The sequence below is a fragment of the Gadus macrocephalus genome, chromosome 13 (assembly GCF_031168955.1).
Source record: "Gadus macrocephalus chromosome 13, ASM3116895v1".
In the NCBI taxonomy this organism is placed as follows: Eukaryota; Metazoa; Chordata; class Actinopteri; order Gadiformes; family Gadidae; genus Gadus; species Gadus macrocephalus.
In genome coordinates, this window is record NC_082394.1 from 5136376 (window position 1) to 5157308 (window position 20933).

General features: G+C 49.0%; 1 protein-coding gene across 2 annotated transcripts; it reads left to right on the forward strand.

Annotated features, from left to right (window-relative positions):
- The first annotated feature begins 497 nt into the window (after positions 1 to 497).
- Positions 498 to 18344, forward strand: erbb3a (erb-b2 receptor tyrosine kinase 3a). Of its 2 annotated transcripts, XM_060068242.1 has the most exons (29): positions 498 to 860; positions 4612 to 4769; positions 5111 to 5297; positions 6535 to 6660; positions 7091 to 7156; positions 7611 to 7729; positions 8048 to 8189; positions 9517 to 9633; positions 9736 to 9853; positions 9950 to 10023; positions 10125 to 10215; positions 10376 to 10393; positions 10514 to 10731; positions 11520 to 11652; positions 11792 to 11885; positions 12174 to 12328; positions 13054 to 13107; positions 13635 to 13776; positions 13871 to 13990; positions 14081 to 14179; positions 14277 to 14462; positions 14557 to 14712; positions 14913 to 14988; positions 15152 to 15298; positions 15412 to 15509; positions 15616 to 15801; positions 15934 to 16002; positions 16524 to 16788; positions 17121 to 18344. In XM_060068242.1, exons 1-29 carry the CDS (start codon positions 776 to 778, stop codon positions 17906 to 17908), a joined length of 4287 nt encoding a protein of 1428 aa, XP_059924225.1. In that variant the 5' UTR covers positions 498 to 775; the 3' UTR covers positions 17909 to 18344. The 2 variants fall into 2 exon arrangements, with proteins under 2 accessions (XP_059924225.1, XP_059924226.1); XM_060068243.1 differs by lacking the exon at positions 10376 to 10393.
- Positions 18345 to 20933: the final 2589 nt, after the last annotated feature.

Sequence of the window (20933 nt, forward strand, 5' to 3'; positions counted from 1 at the left end):
TTTATATTAATGATAATATGTCATTCCATTTGATTATCTGATTTAACTCCAATTAGAGTGGATTTAAAATACAATGTGATTAATCGTGAGTTAACTCACCAATACTATGTGATTAATCGCTAGGTTACATTTTTACCGTTTGACAGCGCTCATATGTATATATATGTATGTGTTTATGTATATGTATAGATAAATGTATATGTATATGCATATATATATATATGCTGGCTTGCACATAAAACAATACCGTTTTAAGAGAGAATAAAGAGAGAGATAAAGATAAAATTGTCAACAAAAAAAAGACAGAGTGGCTCTGTTGTTGTTGTTGTTGTTGTTGTTGTTGATCTCTAAACCTGTTTTGCAGCATCGTGTGTTCTTCATAGTGAGGCTCTAGTTCAGAGTCCTGTGAGGTCCATGCGAGCCAAGCCCTGTTGTCACGTCTGTCATACCCTTCAGTTAAAAACACGCTCGGCCTGTGATTGGTTGGAGGCGTCGCGCCAATCAGTGTGAGCAGTAGTGATTTTACGCACGCACCCAGAATGCGCTGGACTAGTATCCAGTCTCCAACCGGACCTCTCCCGAGGATTTATTTTACAGCGAGGTAGGATTTTCGTATTGGAATTTTAAAAACATTAAAGAAAATTGAAGAAGGAAGCGTGAACACCAGAGACGACATGGACTGCCTCTGAGCAAACGGATCACACTTTTCATCGAGAGAAGATAACCAAGAACTCATGGTTGGACTTTGCGTACAACCGCATTTCTTCGGATAAGAATGACCCCATTCGACTATAAGCCTCTACTCCTACACATCGTGCTGCTATGGTTCATCCAACCATCCTCCCCTCAGACGCAGGAAGGTAGGTTCGAAATCCACCTCCAAATAGTGGAGACAGCGTCATTCAAAACGTCTAAATAACACAAACAGTGAGCGACCAGTTATATGAACTCCACATATGACCCGATTTGTTTCGCACATTTTCCCGATCTTACGGGAAATAGTCTCCAAATCATTGCTGGGTTCAAAACCAGTTCTCCCTACGGAGAACCTGTTTGCTGTGCGTCAGCCGCACCTCTCCGTGTTTGCCCCGGTGATCCGTCTCTGTCTCCGGCTCACTTATCTCCACCCACCGGTGGTATCGGCTGATAACCAATCTCGGAGCTTTTTTGTTCAGAAAATAGCAAGCCGGGAGACTTGTATTCATAATTTCTTGACTTTACGTGTTTCTGCTGTGCCAATAAGAAGAATATATCCATAGGCACATGGAGGTGTGACTCATGTCTCGGTGACTCGGTGACTCGGTGAACTCTGCCTGTACAACGTGGCTCCGGTCACCTTCGGTAAATAAAGCGGTGGGCATTGAGGGAAATAACAGGGAGAATTCAGTTCCGAGCGCATTCCAGTTAAATGAGGAACACCTGGAAATAACAAAAACGATGTATTAGATCGAATATATGTGATGATGATTAACTTCAACATATTTATATATCTGGTCATTTAAATGATGCATCATTATGCTGCTTGCAGTATTCAGTACGAACTACTGCGGTACCGGAATGCAAAGCAGGTTGTGTACATGTATACATATGTATTCATGTATACATGTACACAACAACAGCTGGAGAAATCCATGCAGGTCCTTCCTGGTTCGTATTATTTTCAAAACAGGTGTGATGGAAATACTGCTGATCTGTAAACGGTCAATGGATCTGTCCATCACCGTGCAGAGGAGGTCCTGACAGCAGGTGTCCCCTTAAGGTCAGGGCTCTCTAGATCTCGTCGGGGTCCGGCTTTATTCTGGGACTACACTGTAATGATTATGAAATAAAGAAACAGCAGTTTGAATATCATATACCTTTATAAACAATGCATAAGCAATATGAGCAATATGTAATGATATATTTCCCGGCCCCCCTGAGACCCCTGGGGGGTGTGAGGTGGGGGGAGGGCGGGGTACCGTACTAACCTGGGCTGGTCCCCCAGGGAGACCGCCGCCTCTCATCCACACAGGACCGGTCCGAGAATACTTTAATGCACATCACTACCTGTCGCCAAATAAACAGGTGGGCTCATCAAAGAGAGAGGCAGGGATTAATGATGACATCGACGTGTGATACATTCTACTATGATTCATCTCTCGTCACCATCGTGTCCGATGTGTTTGTATCCTTCAGGATAAATCACTGTGCTTTTTGTGTGATCTCGGGGGAATCTGCCAATCGTGGTTATTATTGGTGTGGCTTTGTGTTTCAACACACACAGTCATGCGTCAGAACGTAAAAATGCCGTCGGGCCTGTTGACTCAGTAGGCCGGCGCGGAGTGAGGCGATCCCTGATCTCTCCCCCACACGGCTCGGAAAACAAGCGTCTCCCCTCCAGGCAGCCCAAGGTCCAGTCCGCCGTCCGAACCGGGCCCTGACGGCAGGCGTCCTCTGCCTCTCTCTCTCGCTCTCTCTCTCTCGCTCTCTCTCTCCATTTAGCACAGGTGTGCAGGTGTCGCTGGGTCTGTGCACGTCACAGCGTGCACAACACGGCTGTGTGTGTGAGGGACAGGTATGCGGTAATCTCTTGCCCCCCCCTGTGCCAAGTTTCTGTTTACGTCCCGTCTCCTTTATGAGTTGTTTGTTCCCTCCTCCGTCGCTTTCGGCTGAATCTCAACGCCGCTGAACCTGAGTCTCATTGATGTGTTGGGTTACACTTTAATACAGAGGGCAAGGAGGGCTGCTGGGGCTCCACATCAGGTTAGGGTGGGTGTGTGTGTGTGTGTGTGTGTCGGGGGGGGGGGGGTATTAGGATATTGTTATAGCTAAATACAAAGACTAATGGGGAGAGGGGAAGAGTCTCGGCCACAAATCGTGATGTTCTACAAAAGACACTTGTTTCGCGCCGCTTCATAATAGGCCCATTGTATGTGTGTGTGTGTGTGTGTGTGTGTGTGTGTGTGTGTGTGTGTGTGTGTGTGTGTGTGTGTGTGTGTGTGTGTGTGTGTGTGTGTATGCATATGCGTGTCTGTGCGTGCGTGTGTGTGTGTGTGTGTGTGTGTGTGGTTTGTGGGTGTCTTGATGTGTAACCCGTGTGTGTGTGTGTGTGTGTGGTTTGTGGGTGTCTTGATGTGTAACCCGTGTGTGTGTGTGTGTGTGTGTGTGGTGTGTCTGTGTGTCTGGATGTGTGTATCTCCAGCCTTCCCTTTCTCTCTCCCGTTCTGCGTCCTCTGTCTGCCAACACGAGAGAGAGAGCGGCTCTGAGAGAAACCCACTCAGCCTGTTGCCTCGCAGTGCGACGTGTGAACAGCCACACAATGCTGTAGGTGTGGACCTGTTGTCTGGACGTCCGCATTCCCCCCTCCATTGCATTCGCCTCTGAGCCGGCTCTGTGGTGACATATTGTGTTCTCAGCCCCCTTGAGCTCGTTATGAAACGTGCAGGTGTTCACTGCGTTTCCCAGCAGCCCATTGAAGCGCACGGCTGTCGCTGATAACACAGCGACACTCCCAGGGCTACGCAGGCCGCAGATAAAAGCTCACCTTTGAGCCGATTGGCATTGTTTCACTCCCAAGGCCTTGGACTGGCTGCTGTCAGAGTTTGAAGTTTCATGGAACGCGTGGGCGCGACTCGGTCAGGGAAACCCATCTCGCTCGGGCTTCAAGTATTTGTTTATTATTTCTGTGGGCCGTTTTGAGAGTCCATTTTGTAGCGTTGGCCCTGCCCGGGCTGGAACAGGGCTTTTGAACCCTTCTGTTTCAAAAACACAATAAAAGTGCCTGTTATCTAAATGATGGTTGTATAACGCTTATTGCTACATGCAATCACAGTCCCGCTGGCCTGAACACTGTGGCCCTCATAATGTTTTCCTGATTCAGCCTCCTCTGATTTTATGATGTGTATCTTTTGAATCTATGCCAGGCCAAAGTGCTCAACTGTTGACTTGAACACATAATCCTGTAGGTTTGGAACTGGATTATCTTAAGAAAGGTTATGAAGTGGGTTACAATCGCTCACTGTATATCTAGATGGGGTGGAGGAGAGAGACTGAGCCAACGTGTGAATTGATTTGCGGTTCACTCTGGCCACTCATGTGGTTTTCTGTCAAACGTTAGACTCACCATCCATGGTGTCGCCCCTCTTCCTACTTTCTTCCTGCGCTAGTCTTTCTCTTCCCATGTCCCTCCTCCTCTCTGTCTGCCTCGGACAGAGATTTGAATAGCAAAGCAGTCGCTGGCCGCCCATAGACAAGGCCTTGTATGTTGTGCTCGTACAAGCCTGAGTTTGTTTACAGTTACAGTGCTCTCGTTGATATTGTGCCTTTAAAACAAAGTGCCATAGAAACGTCCACATAGAGTGGGACTCATGCGTGCGGCTGTGCCTTCCCTTCACATGCTTTAGATTCTATTCACATGGGTTCGACCTCGTTAAACCCATGTTTGTTTTATTTTTATTATTTATTCATTTTGTTTGAATCGGCACAAAGAAATAAATTGTGAAATATGAATGTAGAGGATTGTTGATGAGTAGATAGCTGTATTGTACGCCTGGTGAAATCAGTAGTGATGTGCTATCTTGATGTTGGATCTGCGAGGTTCGGTAATATAACACACTTCCTTCTTCCTCTAGTAACGGTTTGCTCCGGGACCAAGAACGCTCTGAGCATGACCGGAAGCTCAGACATGCAGTACAAGCTCATCAAGGAGATGTACACTGGCTGTGAGATCGTCATGGGCAACCTGGAGATCATTATGATGGAGCCGTCCAGGAACTTCTCCTTCCTGCAGGTGAGCGCTGACGCCAGGGCAACCATCAACAACACCTAGCTCCCCCTTTTCCCTGTGTTTCCAAGGTGATAGCAGGTCTTCCACAGTGGCCTTGTTTACCTGAGGAATGTGGATTGAAACAAAGAGGAGTATACAAAGCACTAAACGTCCGTGCAGTAAACACCAGTAAACACTAAGTCACCAAGAGAACTGAGCCCCCTTAGAGACACTTTGATTAAATCGCACCTGTCAGCTTAAAGCAATGTAATAATGAACAATGTTTCCCACATGAATTAACACCCCCCCCCTCATCACTGTTGCTTCTCTGCGTCCTCCCGCCCTCCCTCTGCTGCCCCCTGCAGTCCATCAGAGAGGTGACGGGCTACATCCTGATAGGTTTGAACCAGTTCAGCCGTCTGCCCCTGGACAACCTGCGCGTAATCAGAGGCACCACGCTGTACGAGGGCCGCTTCGCGCTGGCAGTCCTGGTCAACTACCAGAAGGACGGGCAGTACGGCCTGCAGGAGCTGGGGCTCACACACCTGACAGGTAGGACTGTAGGGCCTCACACACCTGGCAGGTAGGACTGTGTAGGGCCTCACACACCTGATAGGTAGGCTGGACTTCACACACCTGAAAGGTAGGACTGTGTACGGCCTCGCACACCTGGCAGGTAGGACTGTGTAGGGCCTCACACACCTGATAGGTAGGCTGGACCTCACACACCTGAAAGGTAGGACTGTGTACGGCCTCGCACACCTGGCAGGTAGGACTGTAGGGCCTCACACACCTGACAGGTAGGACTGTAGGGCCTCACACACCTGGCAGGTAGGACTGTAGGGCCTCGCACACCTGGCAGGTAGGACTGTAGGGCCTCACACACCTGACAGGTAGGACTGTAGGGCCTCACACACCTGGCAGGTAGGACTGTAGGGCCTCGCACACCTGACAGGTAGGACTGTAGGGCCTCAAGCACATGGCAGGTAGGACTGTGTAGGGCCTCACACAGCTGGCAGGTAGAACTGTAGGGCCTCAAGCACATGGCAGGTAGGACTGTGTAGGGCCTCACACACCTGGCAGGTAGGACTGTAGGGCCTCACACACCTGGCAGGTAGGACTGTAGGGCCTCACACACCTGACAGGTAGGGTAAGACCCACACTGTCTAAGAGAGAAGAAGAGTAGCATATCTTCAGCGATCTTTCTTCCTCTGGTCGGTCAGGGGTCACTGAAGGTGTGTAGGCGAGCGGAGCGTCCCAGTGCACACGTTAACGGCGGCTCCCACACCCACGTAGAGCCACCACTCCCTCTGAGTGGCGGGAACCTCCCGGAATGTCTGGGCTCCCAACTGCCACTGAAACATGAGCGCCGGTCTCGTAGCGCATCGTACCACATTGTAACGCATCAAACCGCAACATGCCGCATCAACACACGTGTGCCCGGTATCAGCTGCAAGTCGGGGCTCGTTGCCTGGTGCTAATTGTATTTGACATTAACTTACCTTTGTGTGTGTCTGTGTGTGTGTGTGTGTGTGTGTGTGTGTGTGTCTCTCTGTGTGTGTGTGTGTGTGTGTGTGTGTGTGTGTGTGTGTGTGTGTGTGTCTCTGTGTGTGTGTGTGTGTGTGTGTGTGTGTGTGTGTGTGTGTGTGTGTGTGTGTGTGTGTGTGTGTGTGTGTGTGTGTGTGTGATTGTGTGTGATTGTGTGTGTGTGTGTGTGTGTGTCTGTGTGTGTGTGTGTGTGTGTCTGTGTGTGTGTGTGTGTGTGTCTTCTCCCTGTATCATCTGACAGAGATCCTGGAGGGAGGTGTTCAGATCATCCAGAATAAGTTCCTGAGCTTCGCTCCTCAGATCAACTGGCTTGACATCGTGAAGGACTCCTCGAGTGAGATCATCTTCAACGACAACGGACCAGAGAGTGAGTCTCAGCGGGGGGACGGGAAGGGCTTGGGGCACCTTTTGCCTTTTGCATTTGAATACACTCCCCTCTTACCCCTCCCCTGTACCCCTCCTACACACTTACCGTAGGTTGTACGTCCTGCCACTTAATGTACACACTTATTGTATGATGACCGTCCTGGCACTTAATGTACACACTTATTGTGTGTTGTACGTCCTGGCACGTACAATATAGTAGGCTACTTAGCATGGCGTAGCGTCTTATCCTAGCTATCTTTGTTGTATACGGTGAATTGGTTAACCTAGCGATTGTTATTGCTTGGCCCTTGGTTCTATGAACCTCCTTACTGTAAAGTACTTAATGTTAGCCGCTTCGGATAAAACTGTCTGCTAAAAGAACTAAATGTAAATGTACACTGAGGCTGATGGAGTCTTACCTGTGGTTTCAGAGAAATGTCATAAGGCCTGCGGAGACGTGCCCTGTTGGGGTCCAGAGGCGGACGGTTGTCAGATCCGTGAGTACTGGAGAGTGTTGATGATTCTTTCCCCTCGGTGCTGTGTCATCGGGCCAGCTAATGCCCTTCTATCTCTAGTCCCCAATACTGTAGCTAACACCCCTCTAGACTGTAGCTAACACCCCTCTAGACTGTAGCTAACACCCCTCTAGACTGTAGCTAACACCCCTCTAGACTGTAGTTAACACCCTCTATCTCTAGTCACCAAGACTGTAGTTAACACCCTCTATCTCTAGTCACCAAGACTGTAGCTATCACCCTCTCTCTCTAGTCACCAAGACTGTAGTTAACACCCTCTATCTCTAGTCACCAAGACTGTAGTTAACACCCTCTATCTCTAGTCACCAAGACTGTAGTTAACACCCTCTATCTCTAGTCACCAAGACTGTAGCTAATGCCCCTCTTGACTGTAGCTAAAGCCGAAGCTCTGTAGCTAACCCCCCTCTGTCTGTAGTCACCAAGACGATCTGTGCGCCGCAGTGTAACGGCCGATGCTTCGGACGCAGCCCGGGCGACTGCTGCCACATGGAGTGTGCGGGGGGCTGCACGGGACCCCATGACACAAACTGCTCTGTAAGTACGCAGCAAGTCGTCACGGACATACATGGATGTATCCATGGAAACACGATCTTCTTGTCTTTAGAAGGAAATGATACCATTTAGATTAAGATTTAACTTAATCCCCCCCCTCCCCCCCTGGGTGGATGGGCTGGAATGGTGACCTGTGAAGACCATTGAGACTGAGACTGTGATCAGGGGCTCTACAAATATAATAGACTGGACTCTTATCTCTAAAAACAACAACAGACCTACCGTGCGTTAGGGCTAGGGTTAAGGTTAGGGTTCGCTAACCCACAGAGTCGTAGTGACTCAGGTGTTTCCATCCTCCAGGCCTGCAGGAACTTCAACAACTCGGGCTCCTGCGTGCCTCAGTGCCCCAAGACACACATCTACAGCAAGCTCACCTTCAAGCTGGAGCGGAACCCCAGCGCCAAGTACCAGTACGGTTCCATCTGCGTGGCGCAGTGCCCCTGTGAGTGTGGGGGTGGAACCCAACACTCAACACACAACACCTGACTAACCCTTACCCCGATCTTAACCCTGGCTCTAACCCTAACCCTGACACTATCCCAACACACAACACCTGACTAACCCTTACCCCGATCTTAACCCTGGCTCTAACCCTAACCCTGACACTATCCCAACACACAACACCTGACTAACCCTTACCCTGATCTTAACCCTGGCTCTAACCCTAACCCTGACACTATCCCAACACACAACACCTGACTAACCCTTACCCCGATCTTAACCCTGGCTCTAACCCTAACCCTGACACTATCCCAACACACAACACCTGACTAACCCTTACCCCGATCTTAACCCTGGCTCTAACCCTAACCCTGACACTATCCCAACACACAACACCTGACTAACCCTTACCCTGATCTTTACCCTGGCTCTAGTCCAACAAACAACAAACCTTGACCCTAGCCCAACACACAACTAACCCTGACCCTAACCCTAACCCTGACACTATCCCAACACACAACACCTGACTAACCCTTACCCCGATCTTAACCCTGGCTCTAGTCCAACAAACAACAAACCTTGACCCTAGCCCAACACACAACTAACCCTGACCCTAACCCTGACACTATCCCAACACACAACACCTGACTAACCCTTACCCTGATCTTTACCCTGGCTCTAGTCCAACAAACAACAAACCTTGACCTAACTCAACAACAGCACCCAACTAACCCTGACCCTAACCCTAACCCTGACACTATCCCAACACACAACACCTGACTAACCCTTACCCTGATCTTTACCCTGGCTCTAGTCCAACAAACAACAAACCTTGACCTAACTCAACAACAGCACCCAACTAACCCTGACCCTAACCCTAACCCTGACACTATCCCAACACACAACACCTGACTAACCCTTACCCTGATCTTTACCCTGGCTCTAGTCCAACAAACAACAAACCTTGACCTAACTCAACAACAGCACCCAACTAACCCTGACCCTAACCCTAACCCCTACCCTAACGCAACACCCAACTAACCCTTACCCTAGCTCAACACACGACACACAAAACCCAACTAACCCTGACCCTAACCCAACACACAACTAACCCTGACCCTGACCCTCACCCAACACACAACACCCAACCAACCCTGACCCTCACCCTAACCCTAACTTTAACTCAACACACAAGCCCACAGCACTCGTCTAACCCCTAACCCTAACCCAGACTGTATCTCAACCCACCAGTCCAAGCGGAGCCCCAACCCAATCAGACCAGGTGTAACCGTGGTGGTGAGCTCTTCTCTGTGTCGTTCACTGCACAGCTAACTTCGTGGTTGACGAGAGCTCCTGTGTGAGCAGCTGCCCCAAGGGCAAGATGGAGGTGGAGAAGACGGAAGGAGTGAAGAGGTGTGAGCCGTGTGGAGGACCCTGTCCAAAAGGTGCCGACCGCCTTAACCCCTGAGCAGTGTCTGAGTCTCCGGTGTGACCCCCTCTCTCGTGAGGACTCTCCCGGTGACAGGCGGTGTGCTCTGTCCCCTCAGTGTGCATCGGGACCGGCCCGGCCGAACGGCAGACCGTGGACGCCCTGAACATCGAGAGCTTCAGGAACTGCACCAAGATCCAGGGAAGCCTCCACTTCCTGGTGACCGGGATCAAAGGGTAGGCGGGACCCCCCTGGACACCCACAACGACACATCATCCGTTCATGATGATCATCAATATCATAATGATGTTCACGTCATTCCTTCCATGCAGGGATGATTACAAGAACATTCCGGCCATCGACCCTGAGAAGCTGAAGATCTTCAGCACCGTCAGAGAGATCACAGGTGTGTGTTATTCCTTTTCCTGTGTCTTGTTTTAATATCCGTCACTAAAGTACGTTCTGCCGTCATAATAAACGTCTGATAAACGAGGCCTCTGTCCCCAGACTACCTGAACATCCAGTCCTGGCCGACCAACATGTCAGATCTGTCCGTGTTCTCTAACCTTCAGACCATCGAGGGCAGGACCCTCTACAAGTAAACACTCGCCCACCTGTTTCTTCTACCTGTTTGATCTCCTTGTATGTGTAACCGGCCCGCCGAGAAGAACACCACCAGCATGCCTCTAATATCTTCATTTGTCTCTCACACCGTTCCCCTCGTCCCCTGTCCTACGTCACCTCTCCCCGTCCCCCAGAGGATCCAACTCCAAAAGGTACATCCTTCCCCCCCCCCACCCTACTCCCCTCGTACCGGATCGTATTGGCCTGTACCTTCAGAGTCCCAGCCCACCGCAGCCCCACTAACCCATCTCCCCCCCCACCTCCTCCACCAGGGGGTACGCTCTGCTGGTGATTGGGATCAAGTCCCTGACGTCTCTCGGGCTTCGGTCGCTGAGGAAGATCAACGACGGCGGTGTTTACATTACGAGGAACCAAAAGCTTTGCTACCAAGAAAACGTCAACTGGACACGCCTGTCCCCCAAGAGCTCCCGCCCGAGGGGCCGCATGAAGAACATCGACGTCAAGGAGAACGGGGCCCGCGCCCGATGTGGTGAGAGGAGGCTGCCGGCGTCCTCCAATCAGGGCTCAATAACTTAGGCTAGCCTAAGTGAGCACTAAGGTTGGGATTAGTGAGCATTAAGCCTAGCCTAGCCTTAGTGAGCACTAAGCCTAGCCTAGCCTTAGTGAGCATTAATCCTAGCCTAGCCTTAGTGAGCATTAAGCCTAGCCTTAGTGAGCATTAAGCCTAGCCTCGCCTTAGTGAGCATTAAGCCTAGCCTTAATGAGCTCTAAGCCTTAGTGAGCATTAATGCTAGCCTAGCATTAGTGAGCACTAAGCCTAGCCTAGCCTTAGTGAGCATTAATCCTAGCCTAGCCTTAGTGAGCATTAAGCCTAGCCTAGCCTTAGTGAGCATTAATCCTAGCCTAGCCTTAGTGAGCATTATTCCTAGCCTAGCCTTAGTGAGCATTAAGCCTAGTCTAGCCTTAGTGAGCACTAAGCCTAGCCTTAATGAGCTCTAAGCCTTAGTGAGCATTAATGCTAGCCTAGCATTAGTGAGCACTAAGCCTAGCCTAGCCTTAGTGAGCATTAATCCTAGCCTAGCCTTAGTGAGCATTAAGCCTAGCCTTAGTGAGCATTAATCCTAGCCTAGCCTTAGTGAGCATTATTCCTAGCCGAGCCTTAGTGAGCATTAAGCCTAGTCTAGCCTTAGTGAGCACTAAGCTTAGCCTTAGTGAGCGCTATGCCGAGCCTAGCCTAGACTCAGATCCCTTCATTAAGAACTGCTGTTCGGCGTGGAGGCGTCTTTTTTTTTTAACGCTTGACATCCGTGTGTGCAGTTAAAGAAGGCCACACCTGCGACCCCCTGTGCTCCTCTGATGGCTGCTGGGGTCCGGGGCCCAGCCAGTGTCTCGCCTGCAAGAACTACAGCCTCGGAGGCACCTGCGTGGAGCAGTGCATGTTCCTCACAGGGTCAGTGTCTCCACAAAACGACAAACACGAGGAATCTCATAATTGGGGAATGTGCGGCTGTACAGAGAGCATTTAGTCGTGTTATCTTCGGTCGGCGGTGTGCTGACCAGCTGTCCTCCCCGTTCCCTCCCCCGCGCAGTGACAGGAGGGAGTTTGCGACGGCTGAAGGAGAATGCGTGCCCTGCCACGCTGAGTGTGAGCTCCAGCATGGGAGGCCAACCTGCACTGGGCCCGTACGTTCCTAACGCCCGCGTTACACTACAGAACACTTAAGAGCGTGGCTCACATCATAGCATATAGCTCCAGGCTTTCAATGCTGCTTCCTCAAGTTCCTCAAGGTCATGAAAAGCAGATCTCAGACACCACCTAGTGGTGCTTCACAAGAGAAATATCTCTCTCTATGTGGATCTAGATCTATATATAGATCTGTATATAGAGATCCATATAGACAAACGTGCATATTAAACATAATCTTCTACGATCTATCTCTTCCTCCTGCCTGACTGCCTCCCGTCCACCAGGGGGCAGACCAGTGTGTGGCGTGTGCCCGGAACAAGGACGGCCCCCACTGCGTGTCCACCTGCCCCAAGGGGCTGATGGGAGAGGGGGGGGTCATCTTCAAATACCCCGACAGACAGCACAAGTGTGAGCCCTGCCATCTCAACTGCACCCAGGGGTAAGCAGGGGCGTCCGTACATACATACATACATACATACATACATACATACATACATACATACATACATACATACATACATACATACTGTACATCCATCCATACATACATACATACATACATACATACTGTACATACATACATACATACATACATACATACATACATACATACATACATACATACATACATACATGCATGCATGCATGCATGCATACATACATACATACATACATACATACATACATACTTACATACATACATACATACATACATACATACATACATACATACATACATACATACATACATACACTCTGTACAGGACTTGAGTTCCAGGAGCAGGAGGGTAGCTCAGTGATTCCATTAACATTGAGTGTGTTTAGCAGACGCTTTCATCCAAAGCAACTTACAAGAAGCACATTTGTCAGAAGAAAGAGAAACAACAATATATCACTGTCGGTACAGTAAGCCAAGCACAACAACCGTGAGGTTAACCCCTTCCCTCTATAGTATACAACATAGATAGCTAGGATAAGATGCTATACAATGCTAAGTACTATTAGCATTGTGAGCTCGATCCACCAGTAAGCGGTATTATGTTACCAGGAGTTTCCCGACTGATGGGTGGGACACTTTGGGTTCTTCCAGTTAGGCCCACCTGAAACCACTCTGCCGTGGCGTGGTTCCCCTAAGTTCCCCCTCTTCCTGTTTCCTGTTACCAGGTGCGATGGTCCAAACATCGGAGACTGTCTGGAATCCCGGGGTTCCATGTCTAGGTGAGTTTAGTTTTTCTAGCTCCTAGTCAAATGTTTGATTTGATACGCTAAATAAATACGGTAACACTTTACAGTAAGGGTACATTCAATTACCATTAATTCACATTAGTTAACACAGTCATAAGCATTATCATCTAGCCTAGTTGCCAGGGTTAAGGTTAGGGTTAGGGGTCGCAGGTTAGGATTGCATAACCCTAGCCGTGTTAAAGTCCAAATGTGTTACGTTTCAGCTAGCTCATAGGTTAAAATATCCTGGACATATCAGTTGATAGTGATTTCAATAATCGTATCAATAAAATCACATCCAATAACCAATCCAACAATAACCCGTGCCTCTCTTATGCTTACAAGAATCTTACTATCGCCACTCCTAAACCCCTCCCATTCACCCCAAGCCCCTCCCACTCACCCTAAACCCCTCCCACTCACTCAAGCCCCTCCCACTCAGGGTCATTTATGCAAACCAAAAATAGACATTCAACAATCAAGTGGAAATTGTGCAATTTTCTTTTCAAATCTCCGTCCAGCCGAACGACCACGGGCATCGTGGTGGGAGTCATCGCCCTCCTCTTCGTGTCGTTCTCCATCTTCGTCCTGACCGTTCTCTACCGCCGCGGTCTCGCCATCCGTCGCAAACGAGCCATGAGGAGATACATGGAGAGCGGAGAGGTCAGTGACGGGCCGATCCGTAGCCTATCTCCCGCTCCTCATGAGTGTGTGTTCTTTAGGTGTATGTGTTCACACCTCCTCTGTGTTCTTCCAGAGTTTTGAACCACTGGATCCCAGTGAGAAAGGAGCAAAGGTTCACGCTCGCATCCTGAAGGTCACAGATCTCCGTAAGATCAAACTCCTTGGCCAGGGCGTGTTCGGAACAGTCCACAAGGTAACGCGTTTAATCTGCACCTCCCTGTAAACTAACTACAGGTCATGGTCCATCCAGTAACTATATCATGTGTTGTTCTCCTTAATTCAGGGCATCTGGATTCCTGAAGGGGACACGGTGAAGCTTCCAGTGGCGATAAAAACCATCAGTGACCGCACAGGGCGCCAGAAGTTCCATGAGATAACAGACGTAAGGCAACTCCAATCCAAACCCCTTTTGACAAACAGTATATTTGTGTATGGAACCACGGAAGTATAATAGTAATGTTTGCCTGTGCATGTTGCAGCACATGTTGTCCCTGGGTAGTTTGGACCACATCAACGTGGTCAGGATCCTGGGCATCTGCCCGGGGGACAACCTACAGCTGGTCACCCAGCTCAGCTCCCAGGGCTCGCTGCTGGAGCACATCAAGCATCGCAAGAACAACCTCAGTCCCCAGAGGCTGCTCAACTGGTGTGTGCAGATCGCCAAGGTGAACTTCTGCTCTCGTGAACATGTCTCCAGGTGTGTTGGAACGTTTGCACTCTTCCAGGTAACCAAGATGCTTCCCTAAATGTATCTTTCAGGGCATGTACTACCTGGAAGAGCATCGGATGGTCCATAGGAACCTGGCGGCAAGAAATGTGCTTCTGAAGAACGACTACATGGTCCAGATCTCAGACTACGGCATTGCGGACCTGCTCTACCCAGATGAGAAGAAATACTTCTACAACGAAGTCAAGGTCTGTAGTCCACCCATAAAGGGGTTTATTGCTCAGCAAAGAGCAGTTGTCCTGAAGTAAAAAGATCAAAGTTTATCAAAACAGGACTGCTGCTTGCTTTCTGAGCTATAACCCAAAGAACATTTTGATAATCATTGACCCCGAACGTTAACACATCCACCAGGGATGAAATCAAACCCTAATGCCTATTTTTTTTACAGACGCCAATCAAGTGGATGGCCTTGGAGAGCATCTTATTCCGCAGATACACCCATCAGAGTGATGTCTGGAGCTACGGTCAGTCCAGCTCTGTACCATGATAAAACTTAATAACATAAAGAATCGATGGTAGATAACTGCTGTGTTGGTTGGATAGTTTATTGGACTGCATCGTTGATTGTTATCAAATAACTGAAATATAACTTGAGAATCATGTGAATCCTCTATTGGTGTCTTGCAGGTGTGACCGTATGGGAGATGATGTCGTACGGGACCGAGCCCTACCCAGCCATGCGTCCACAGGAGGTCCCTGACCTGCTGGAGAAGGGCGAGCGGCTGTCCCAGCCAACCATCTGCACCATCGACGTCTACATGGTCATGGTCAAGTGTGAGTCCCTCTCCATGTCTTCTGCTGTCCCTGCTCAGAAGAACGCATTAGAGCTCAGCAGAACCACAGCGCTTCTCAGGTAGTTCATTTCGGGACTCTTGTTTCGTCCACAGGTTGGATGATCGATGAGAACGTCCGTCCGACCTTCAAAGAGCTGGCCAATGAGTTCACTAGGATGGCCAGAGACCCCCCGCGGTACCTGGTGATCAAAGTGAGCACCTTCATCACCTCCATCCACCATTGCATGACGACTTCAACATGACTTTGTAATTCATCGTCGTCTTCTTCTCATTCTTCCTCCCGTGGTCTCGCCCCAGGGCGACTGCAGCGCGGCAGACTTGGCCCCCGACGACCACCTGCAGCGCTCAGCCGACCTGGAGGAGATGAACGGAGAGCTGGAGGACCAGGAGGCCGAGGGCCTGGAGGAGGGCCCCTCCACGCACCATCTCTACATGTCCCCGTCACGGAGCATGTCACGCCTCTCCAAGATGGAAAGCATGAGGGTCAGTGTCGTAGGGACTAAGGAACGCACGCATGGTGTTGCCCATTTATCGTTTAAGGGCACTGCGTCGTTTCGGTTGAAGGACTGCCATGTGTTATAAATAAACATGAACTTCCCCTCCTTTCTCCTGAAGATGATCCAAAACACATCAAGCATGGCTGGATACCTGCCCATGACCCCGGGGGTGGACTGTCCAGGACAGGTGGGTTATATCAGCTCCTGTGAATGAGAACTTGTGAATATAGCGGTTGGAATTAGATGGTATCCAGTGAATCATCTCCATGTTAGGGCCTGGTATTAGATGGTATCCAGTGAACCATCTCCCTGTTAGGGCCTGGTGTTAGATGGTATCCAGTGAACCGTCTCCCTGTTAGGGACTGGTGTTAGATGGTATCCAGTGAACCCTCTCCCTGTTAGGGACTGGTGTTAGATGGTATCCAGTGAAGGCCTGGTATTAGATGGTATCCAGTGAACCATCTCCCTGTTAGGGCCTGGTGTTAGATGGTATCCAGTGAAGGCCTGGTGTTAGATGGTATCCAGTGAAGGCCTGGTGTTAGATGGTATCCAGTGAAGGCCTGGTATTAGATGGTATCCAGTGAAGGCCTGGTGTTAGATGGTATCCAGTGAAGGCCTGGTGTTAGATGGTATCCAGTGAAGGCCTGGTGTTAGATGGTATCCAGTGAACCCTCTCCTCGGTCCTCATAGTCTTCTGATCCTCTGCAGGGCGCGTGGCCGTCCCGCTCGCGGCTGAACTCGGCCCGGACAGTGTCTGAGAGCTCCGAGGGACGCGGCACCGTCACGGACCAGGACACGAACGAGGACTTCTACCTGACCGGGAGCATGAGGAGGAAACGCCAGCGCGAGGACAGCGCCTACCTGTCCCAGAGAGACAGCATGTCCGGGGGGCCCCCGCAGACCCCCTCTCCGGACATCCACAACGAGGAGGATCAGAACGGATACGTGCTCCCTGGGGAAAGCCCAAAGAGAGGTACCACCACTGGGTTGTTCTTCTCACTGCTCCACTGTCCGTTTATCTGAATCTTAAAACACACAGGATCTACTGCTGACAATTGTTGTTACAATTATGAATCCTTAATTTAACCGGGCTGAAACACATTGACATTCAACACGAAGAATAATTAAATAATATAAAATCATGAGATGAATAATTGATAGTACACAGAGGCGTATCTCATAAACACACTACAAGATACAAACCTTCCTTAATCCATCGATGACTGATGCTGTAAATGAGATCTAGACTAGAGTACTAGAGATCTATTCCATACCAATACTAACTGTCCAAATGTCGTTTCCCAGACACCATGCTCTTCGTGGCCCAGGTCACTCCGTTCAAAGACCGGATGTGCATCGTTCACTCTCAGGGACCCCCCAGCGACCCCGACCAGGAAGACTACGAGTACATGAACAAACACACGGCCTCCCGGGCGGCAAAGCCCCCGGGAGGCCCGCTGAAGGACGGCGGCTCCTGGGTCCAGATGAGGGACCTGGGAGGTCACCCTCCACGCGAGGACCAGGACGCCCTCCGAGGCTCGACCTCAGAGGACCGGGCCTCTCTGGAGTACGAGTACATGGACATCAGGGGGAGTGAGGTGGAGGAGAGCCTCCCTCTACAGACGCACGAGGCTCCCCCCAGATCCACGGTCCTGGAGAACGTCTACAGGGAGGTGCTGGAGGAGGTGGAGGAGGACGACTACCAGGAGGCGGAGGACAACTACCAGTACACCAACCGACAACCCAAGCTCCGACAGGCACTGGAACAGCGGAAAGAGGGGACGGGGACGGGGCCGGAGCCGGGCAGGGGCCAGAGGGAGGTGTGTGAGTATGAGGACATGAACTCGCTGAGCGGGGAGCGAGGAGGGGAAGAGATGGCCGTGTACCAGAACCTGGGCGGGGAGGAGGAGGAGGAGGAGGAGGAGCGTGCTGCCCAGGGCAACGAGGGACGGCGGGCCTCGGGAATCGACCCGTACGTTAAAGTACGGGCGGGGGCCGCGATCGGAGAACCCGTCGGGGTGGACAGATCTTTTGACAATCCTGACTACTGGCACAGCAGGATGTTCCTCAAGTCGAACGCTGTGCGTACATAGGAGGATTGAACCAAGGAGCCCAGGTCTCCGGTGAATGATTGCATGAAGGACCCTGAAGTGGGACACAATCAGAAGCCCCCTCACCCAGTGCCCCAGGACCCCTTTTGTATTTTTTGACCTTTTGGTATTTCCTGTTACACTACCGGATGTTTACAGACTTGAGCTTCTGAGTATTTTTTGCTAAAATGGCACTGAATGAACCGATGCAACAAAAATGGCCAGATTACCAGCTTTAAGCTTTATGAGCTTCTGTGTTTACTTATTGAACAAATGAATGAAATCTTTTTTAGCAGAGTATTTTGGGGGACTTTTAATTTTCATGTTTTCAAACCTCTCTCAAATCATGATATTGGCCTTTTATATACGTTTGGTTTACACACTTAATAAACCTTGAATATTATGATCTTGGAATAAAACCTTTTTCACTTACACTTCACTGAACCTGTCTTGTAGTTGTCTCTTTTTTTCTGATGAAGGGTTTCAGGTTACAATGTACCACACACCATCTTATGAAAGAAGATAAGCAGAGTCATTCTGCCGAACGCTTCTCTACTAAATGGACACAATCGATTAGGACAAGTCGGAAAATAAATAAAAATTAAACAGCGTCAAATCATTTTGATTGGCTACCCGGGAAATCAGTTGCCAGGAAGGAGCAGAAGGAAGTTGGGTTTGAGGAACACAAAGTTGGCTTTGATGGGGAGGACAAGATCTGGGATGTCTCCTTACTGCAGACTTCAGTGTCTTGAATAATCCCTTACAGTGAATAACCCTTAAATCTGAAAGGTCTTATGAATGAATGTCTGCTCAGGGGATGACACACAAGGGACTGTGAGCAGCAGTGTGGTTTGGAGATGAATGCCTCACCCGGGTTTCTCAGTGAGGCTGAGCCACTCTTTGAATTTCCCTTTGAGGTATTAACAATAAAAAAAGATTTATACCTACCAGTCTATTGTAGAGTGTGTGTGGAGATAGCTGGTTGAAGCAGCCTCACCTGGCTCGAGTCCGTCTGATTGGACGGGGGCTGGGTGAGGCTGCATACCTGTTACACGTGGAGCGATCCGAGTGCAACAGGTTAAACCAGCCTGGAGGCGGGCACATGGAGCACACCTGTGTCGTTATCTGCAAGCCTTACAATGAACCACGGCTTCAACACCGCCACCCTTCTGTCTTGAGGAGCCCAGTAAAGCCACCTAGGTGGCGTGGAGCATCAACATTTTACAACCAGGGGATCGCAGCAACACGGGTTCGATTCCTTCCCCTCGTCATCTGCTCCATGTCCTCCCCTCTGTCTCCCATACCTTCCTGTCTTTCTCACTCTATCATAATGCATAACAATTCATAAAAAAATCGGGAAATAAATAAATAAAATAAATATATATATACTACAACCATTTCTTAAAGGCACCCAGTGCAACTTTATGTAAACATTCAATGAAAAATAAACATTCAATTTCTAGTCTTTTTTACACGTAGTAAGTTTCAATAACTCCATACCATGACATATCGACATTCAAGGAGCAAAGATGAGACGTCGTTGTGTGGTGAGAACTGATAGAAAATCGTAAACAACAACAATCGCCGGTGGGGAGAAGCCATTTTTCCATTGACTGGAAGCCTGCTTTATTTATTGTAGGTTACAAAAAATAAAGAAAATGGCGGCATTGTTGTTGTTATCGATTTTGTATCAGTTCTCACCACACAACGACGTCTCATCTTTGCTGCTTAAATGTCGGTATGTAATGGTATGGAGTTATTGAAACTTACTACGTGTAAAAAAGACTAGAAATTGAATGTTTATTTTTAAGCCTCGAAAGTTGCACTGGGTGCCTTTAAGTCCTGATGACGGCCACAGGGTTTGTCCTCTGCAGTCCTCTCAGAGCTCTTGAAGAAGAGCCTGAAGCCCGTCGAAGCGGTCGAGGGAGCAAACGGGGGCTGCTGTGGTCCGACGGGGGGCTGTGTGAGGAGGAGGGGAGCTGGCCTCAAGCTGATGGTCAGGGCATCGTGTGGAACATGTGTTACATTGAGCCCACTTTCTGTTTTTGAGAGCAGATCAACCTCATGGTGGTGAGTGAGGTCCCCCCTTCAATGTAAAGCGTCTTTGAGTGTCTAGAAAAGCTCTATATAAATTCAATCCATTATTATTATTATTATTATTATTATGTTCAGTTTCCATCATTCCTTTGTTTGAGATGTGTAGAAGACGCTGGACCACCCACTCAGGATACGGTGGGACGCACACTAGAAATGGGCCATCATCCATCTCCACGTTCCACCCAAAGCACAACAAGAAGAACGGAACGATGGAGCCTCTTCATCGGTTGGCTCTTGGTACCTGTGATTCTGGAGTCTGAAGATAAACTTTCCCTTTACAAATGTGAAGGATGTCCTCTTAGTTTGGAATGCTGAAGAAATAAAAAGCTGTAATCACACCTGAATCTTCAAAAACAATCTGCCTTTTAGACTGAAAAGGCATGCATTTAAACAAACATCAATTTCAACCGCTTCCTTAACTCATTCTTCTAATTGCAGTCCAAATATTGATATTAATACAGCGTGAAGATAACAATTCTAGTATCGCCATTGATCGTTTTTTTATGTGACATCTTATTTTCTTTAGCATACTACAATAATATATAGCATGTATATCGTTTTTGACCACTTTAACATTCCAATCTACTTTGGCAACACTGAACTATTGCTGTTTCTATATAGGGGAGAGTGGGGGTAAGATGATCCAGGGGGTAAGTTGACCCACCCCCTGTTTTTTGGCAACTGTACACATTTGTCGTTATTTGACCTTCAATTCAGAAAGCAACCATTGGTAAAGTTGCAAGTATGTTTTTTCACAGTAAAAAGTTTTCTGCTTGTCAAAATAAGTTTTTAACATATCAGGAAAAATGACTGCTGCGTCAAAGCAAATTTACCCCTGCTTAAAAATATATGTCATGCACGTTGGTGAAAGAAATATCGACGTATTTTTTTCTGGATCAGACTCTATGGGTAAAAAAAAAGAAAAAAAAAA

Excerpts from the sequence above, each read along its gene's own strand:
- erbb3a (XM_060068242.1), top strand. The coding sequence starts at position 776 with ATGACCCCATTCGACTATAAGCCTCTACTCCTACACATCGTGCTGCTA. Across the intron at positions 9,634-9,735 it reads TGGAGGACCCTGTCCAAAAG|TGTGCATCGGGACCGGCCCG; the intron begins GTGCCGACCGCC and ends CTGTCCCCTCAG. Across the intron at positions 12,329-13,053 it reads CATCTCAACTGCACCCAGGG|GTGCGATGGTCCAAACATCG; the intron begins GTAAGCAGGGGC and ends TCCTGTTACCAG.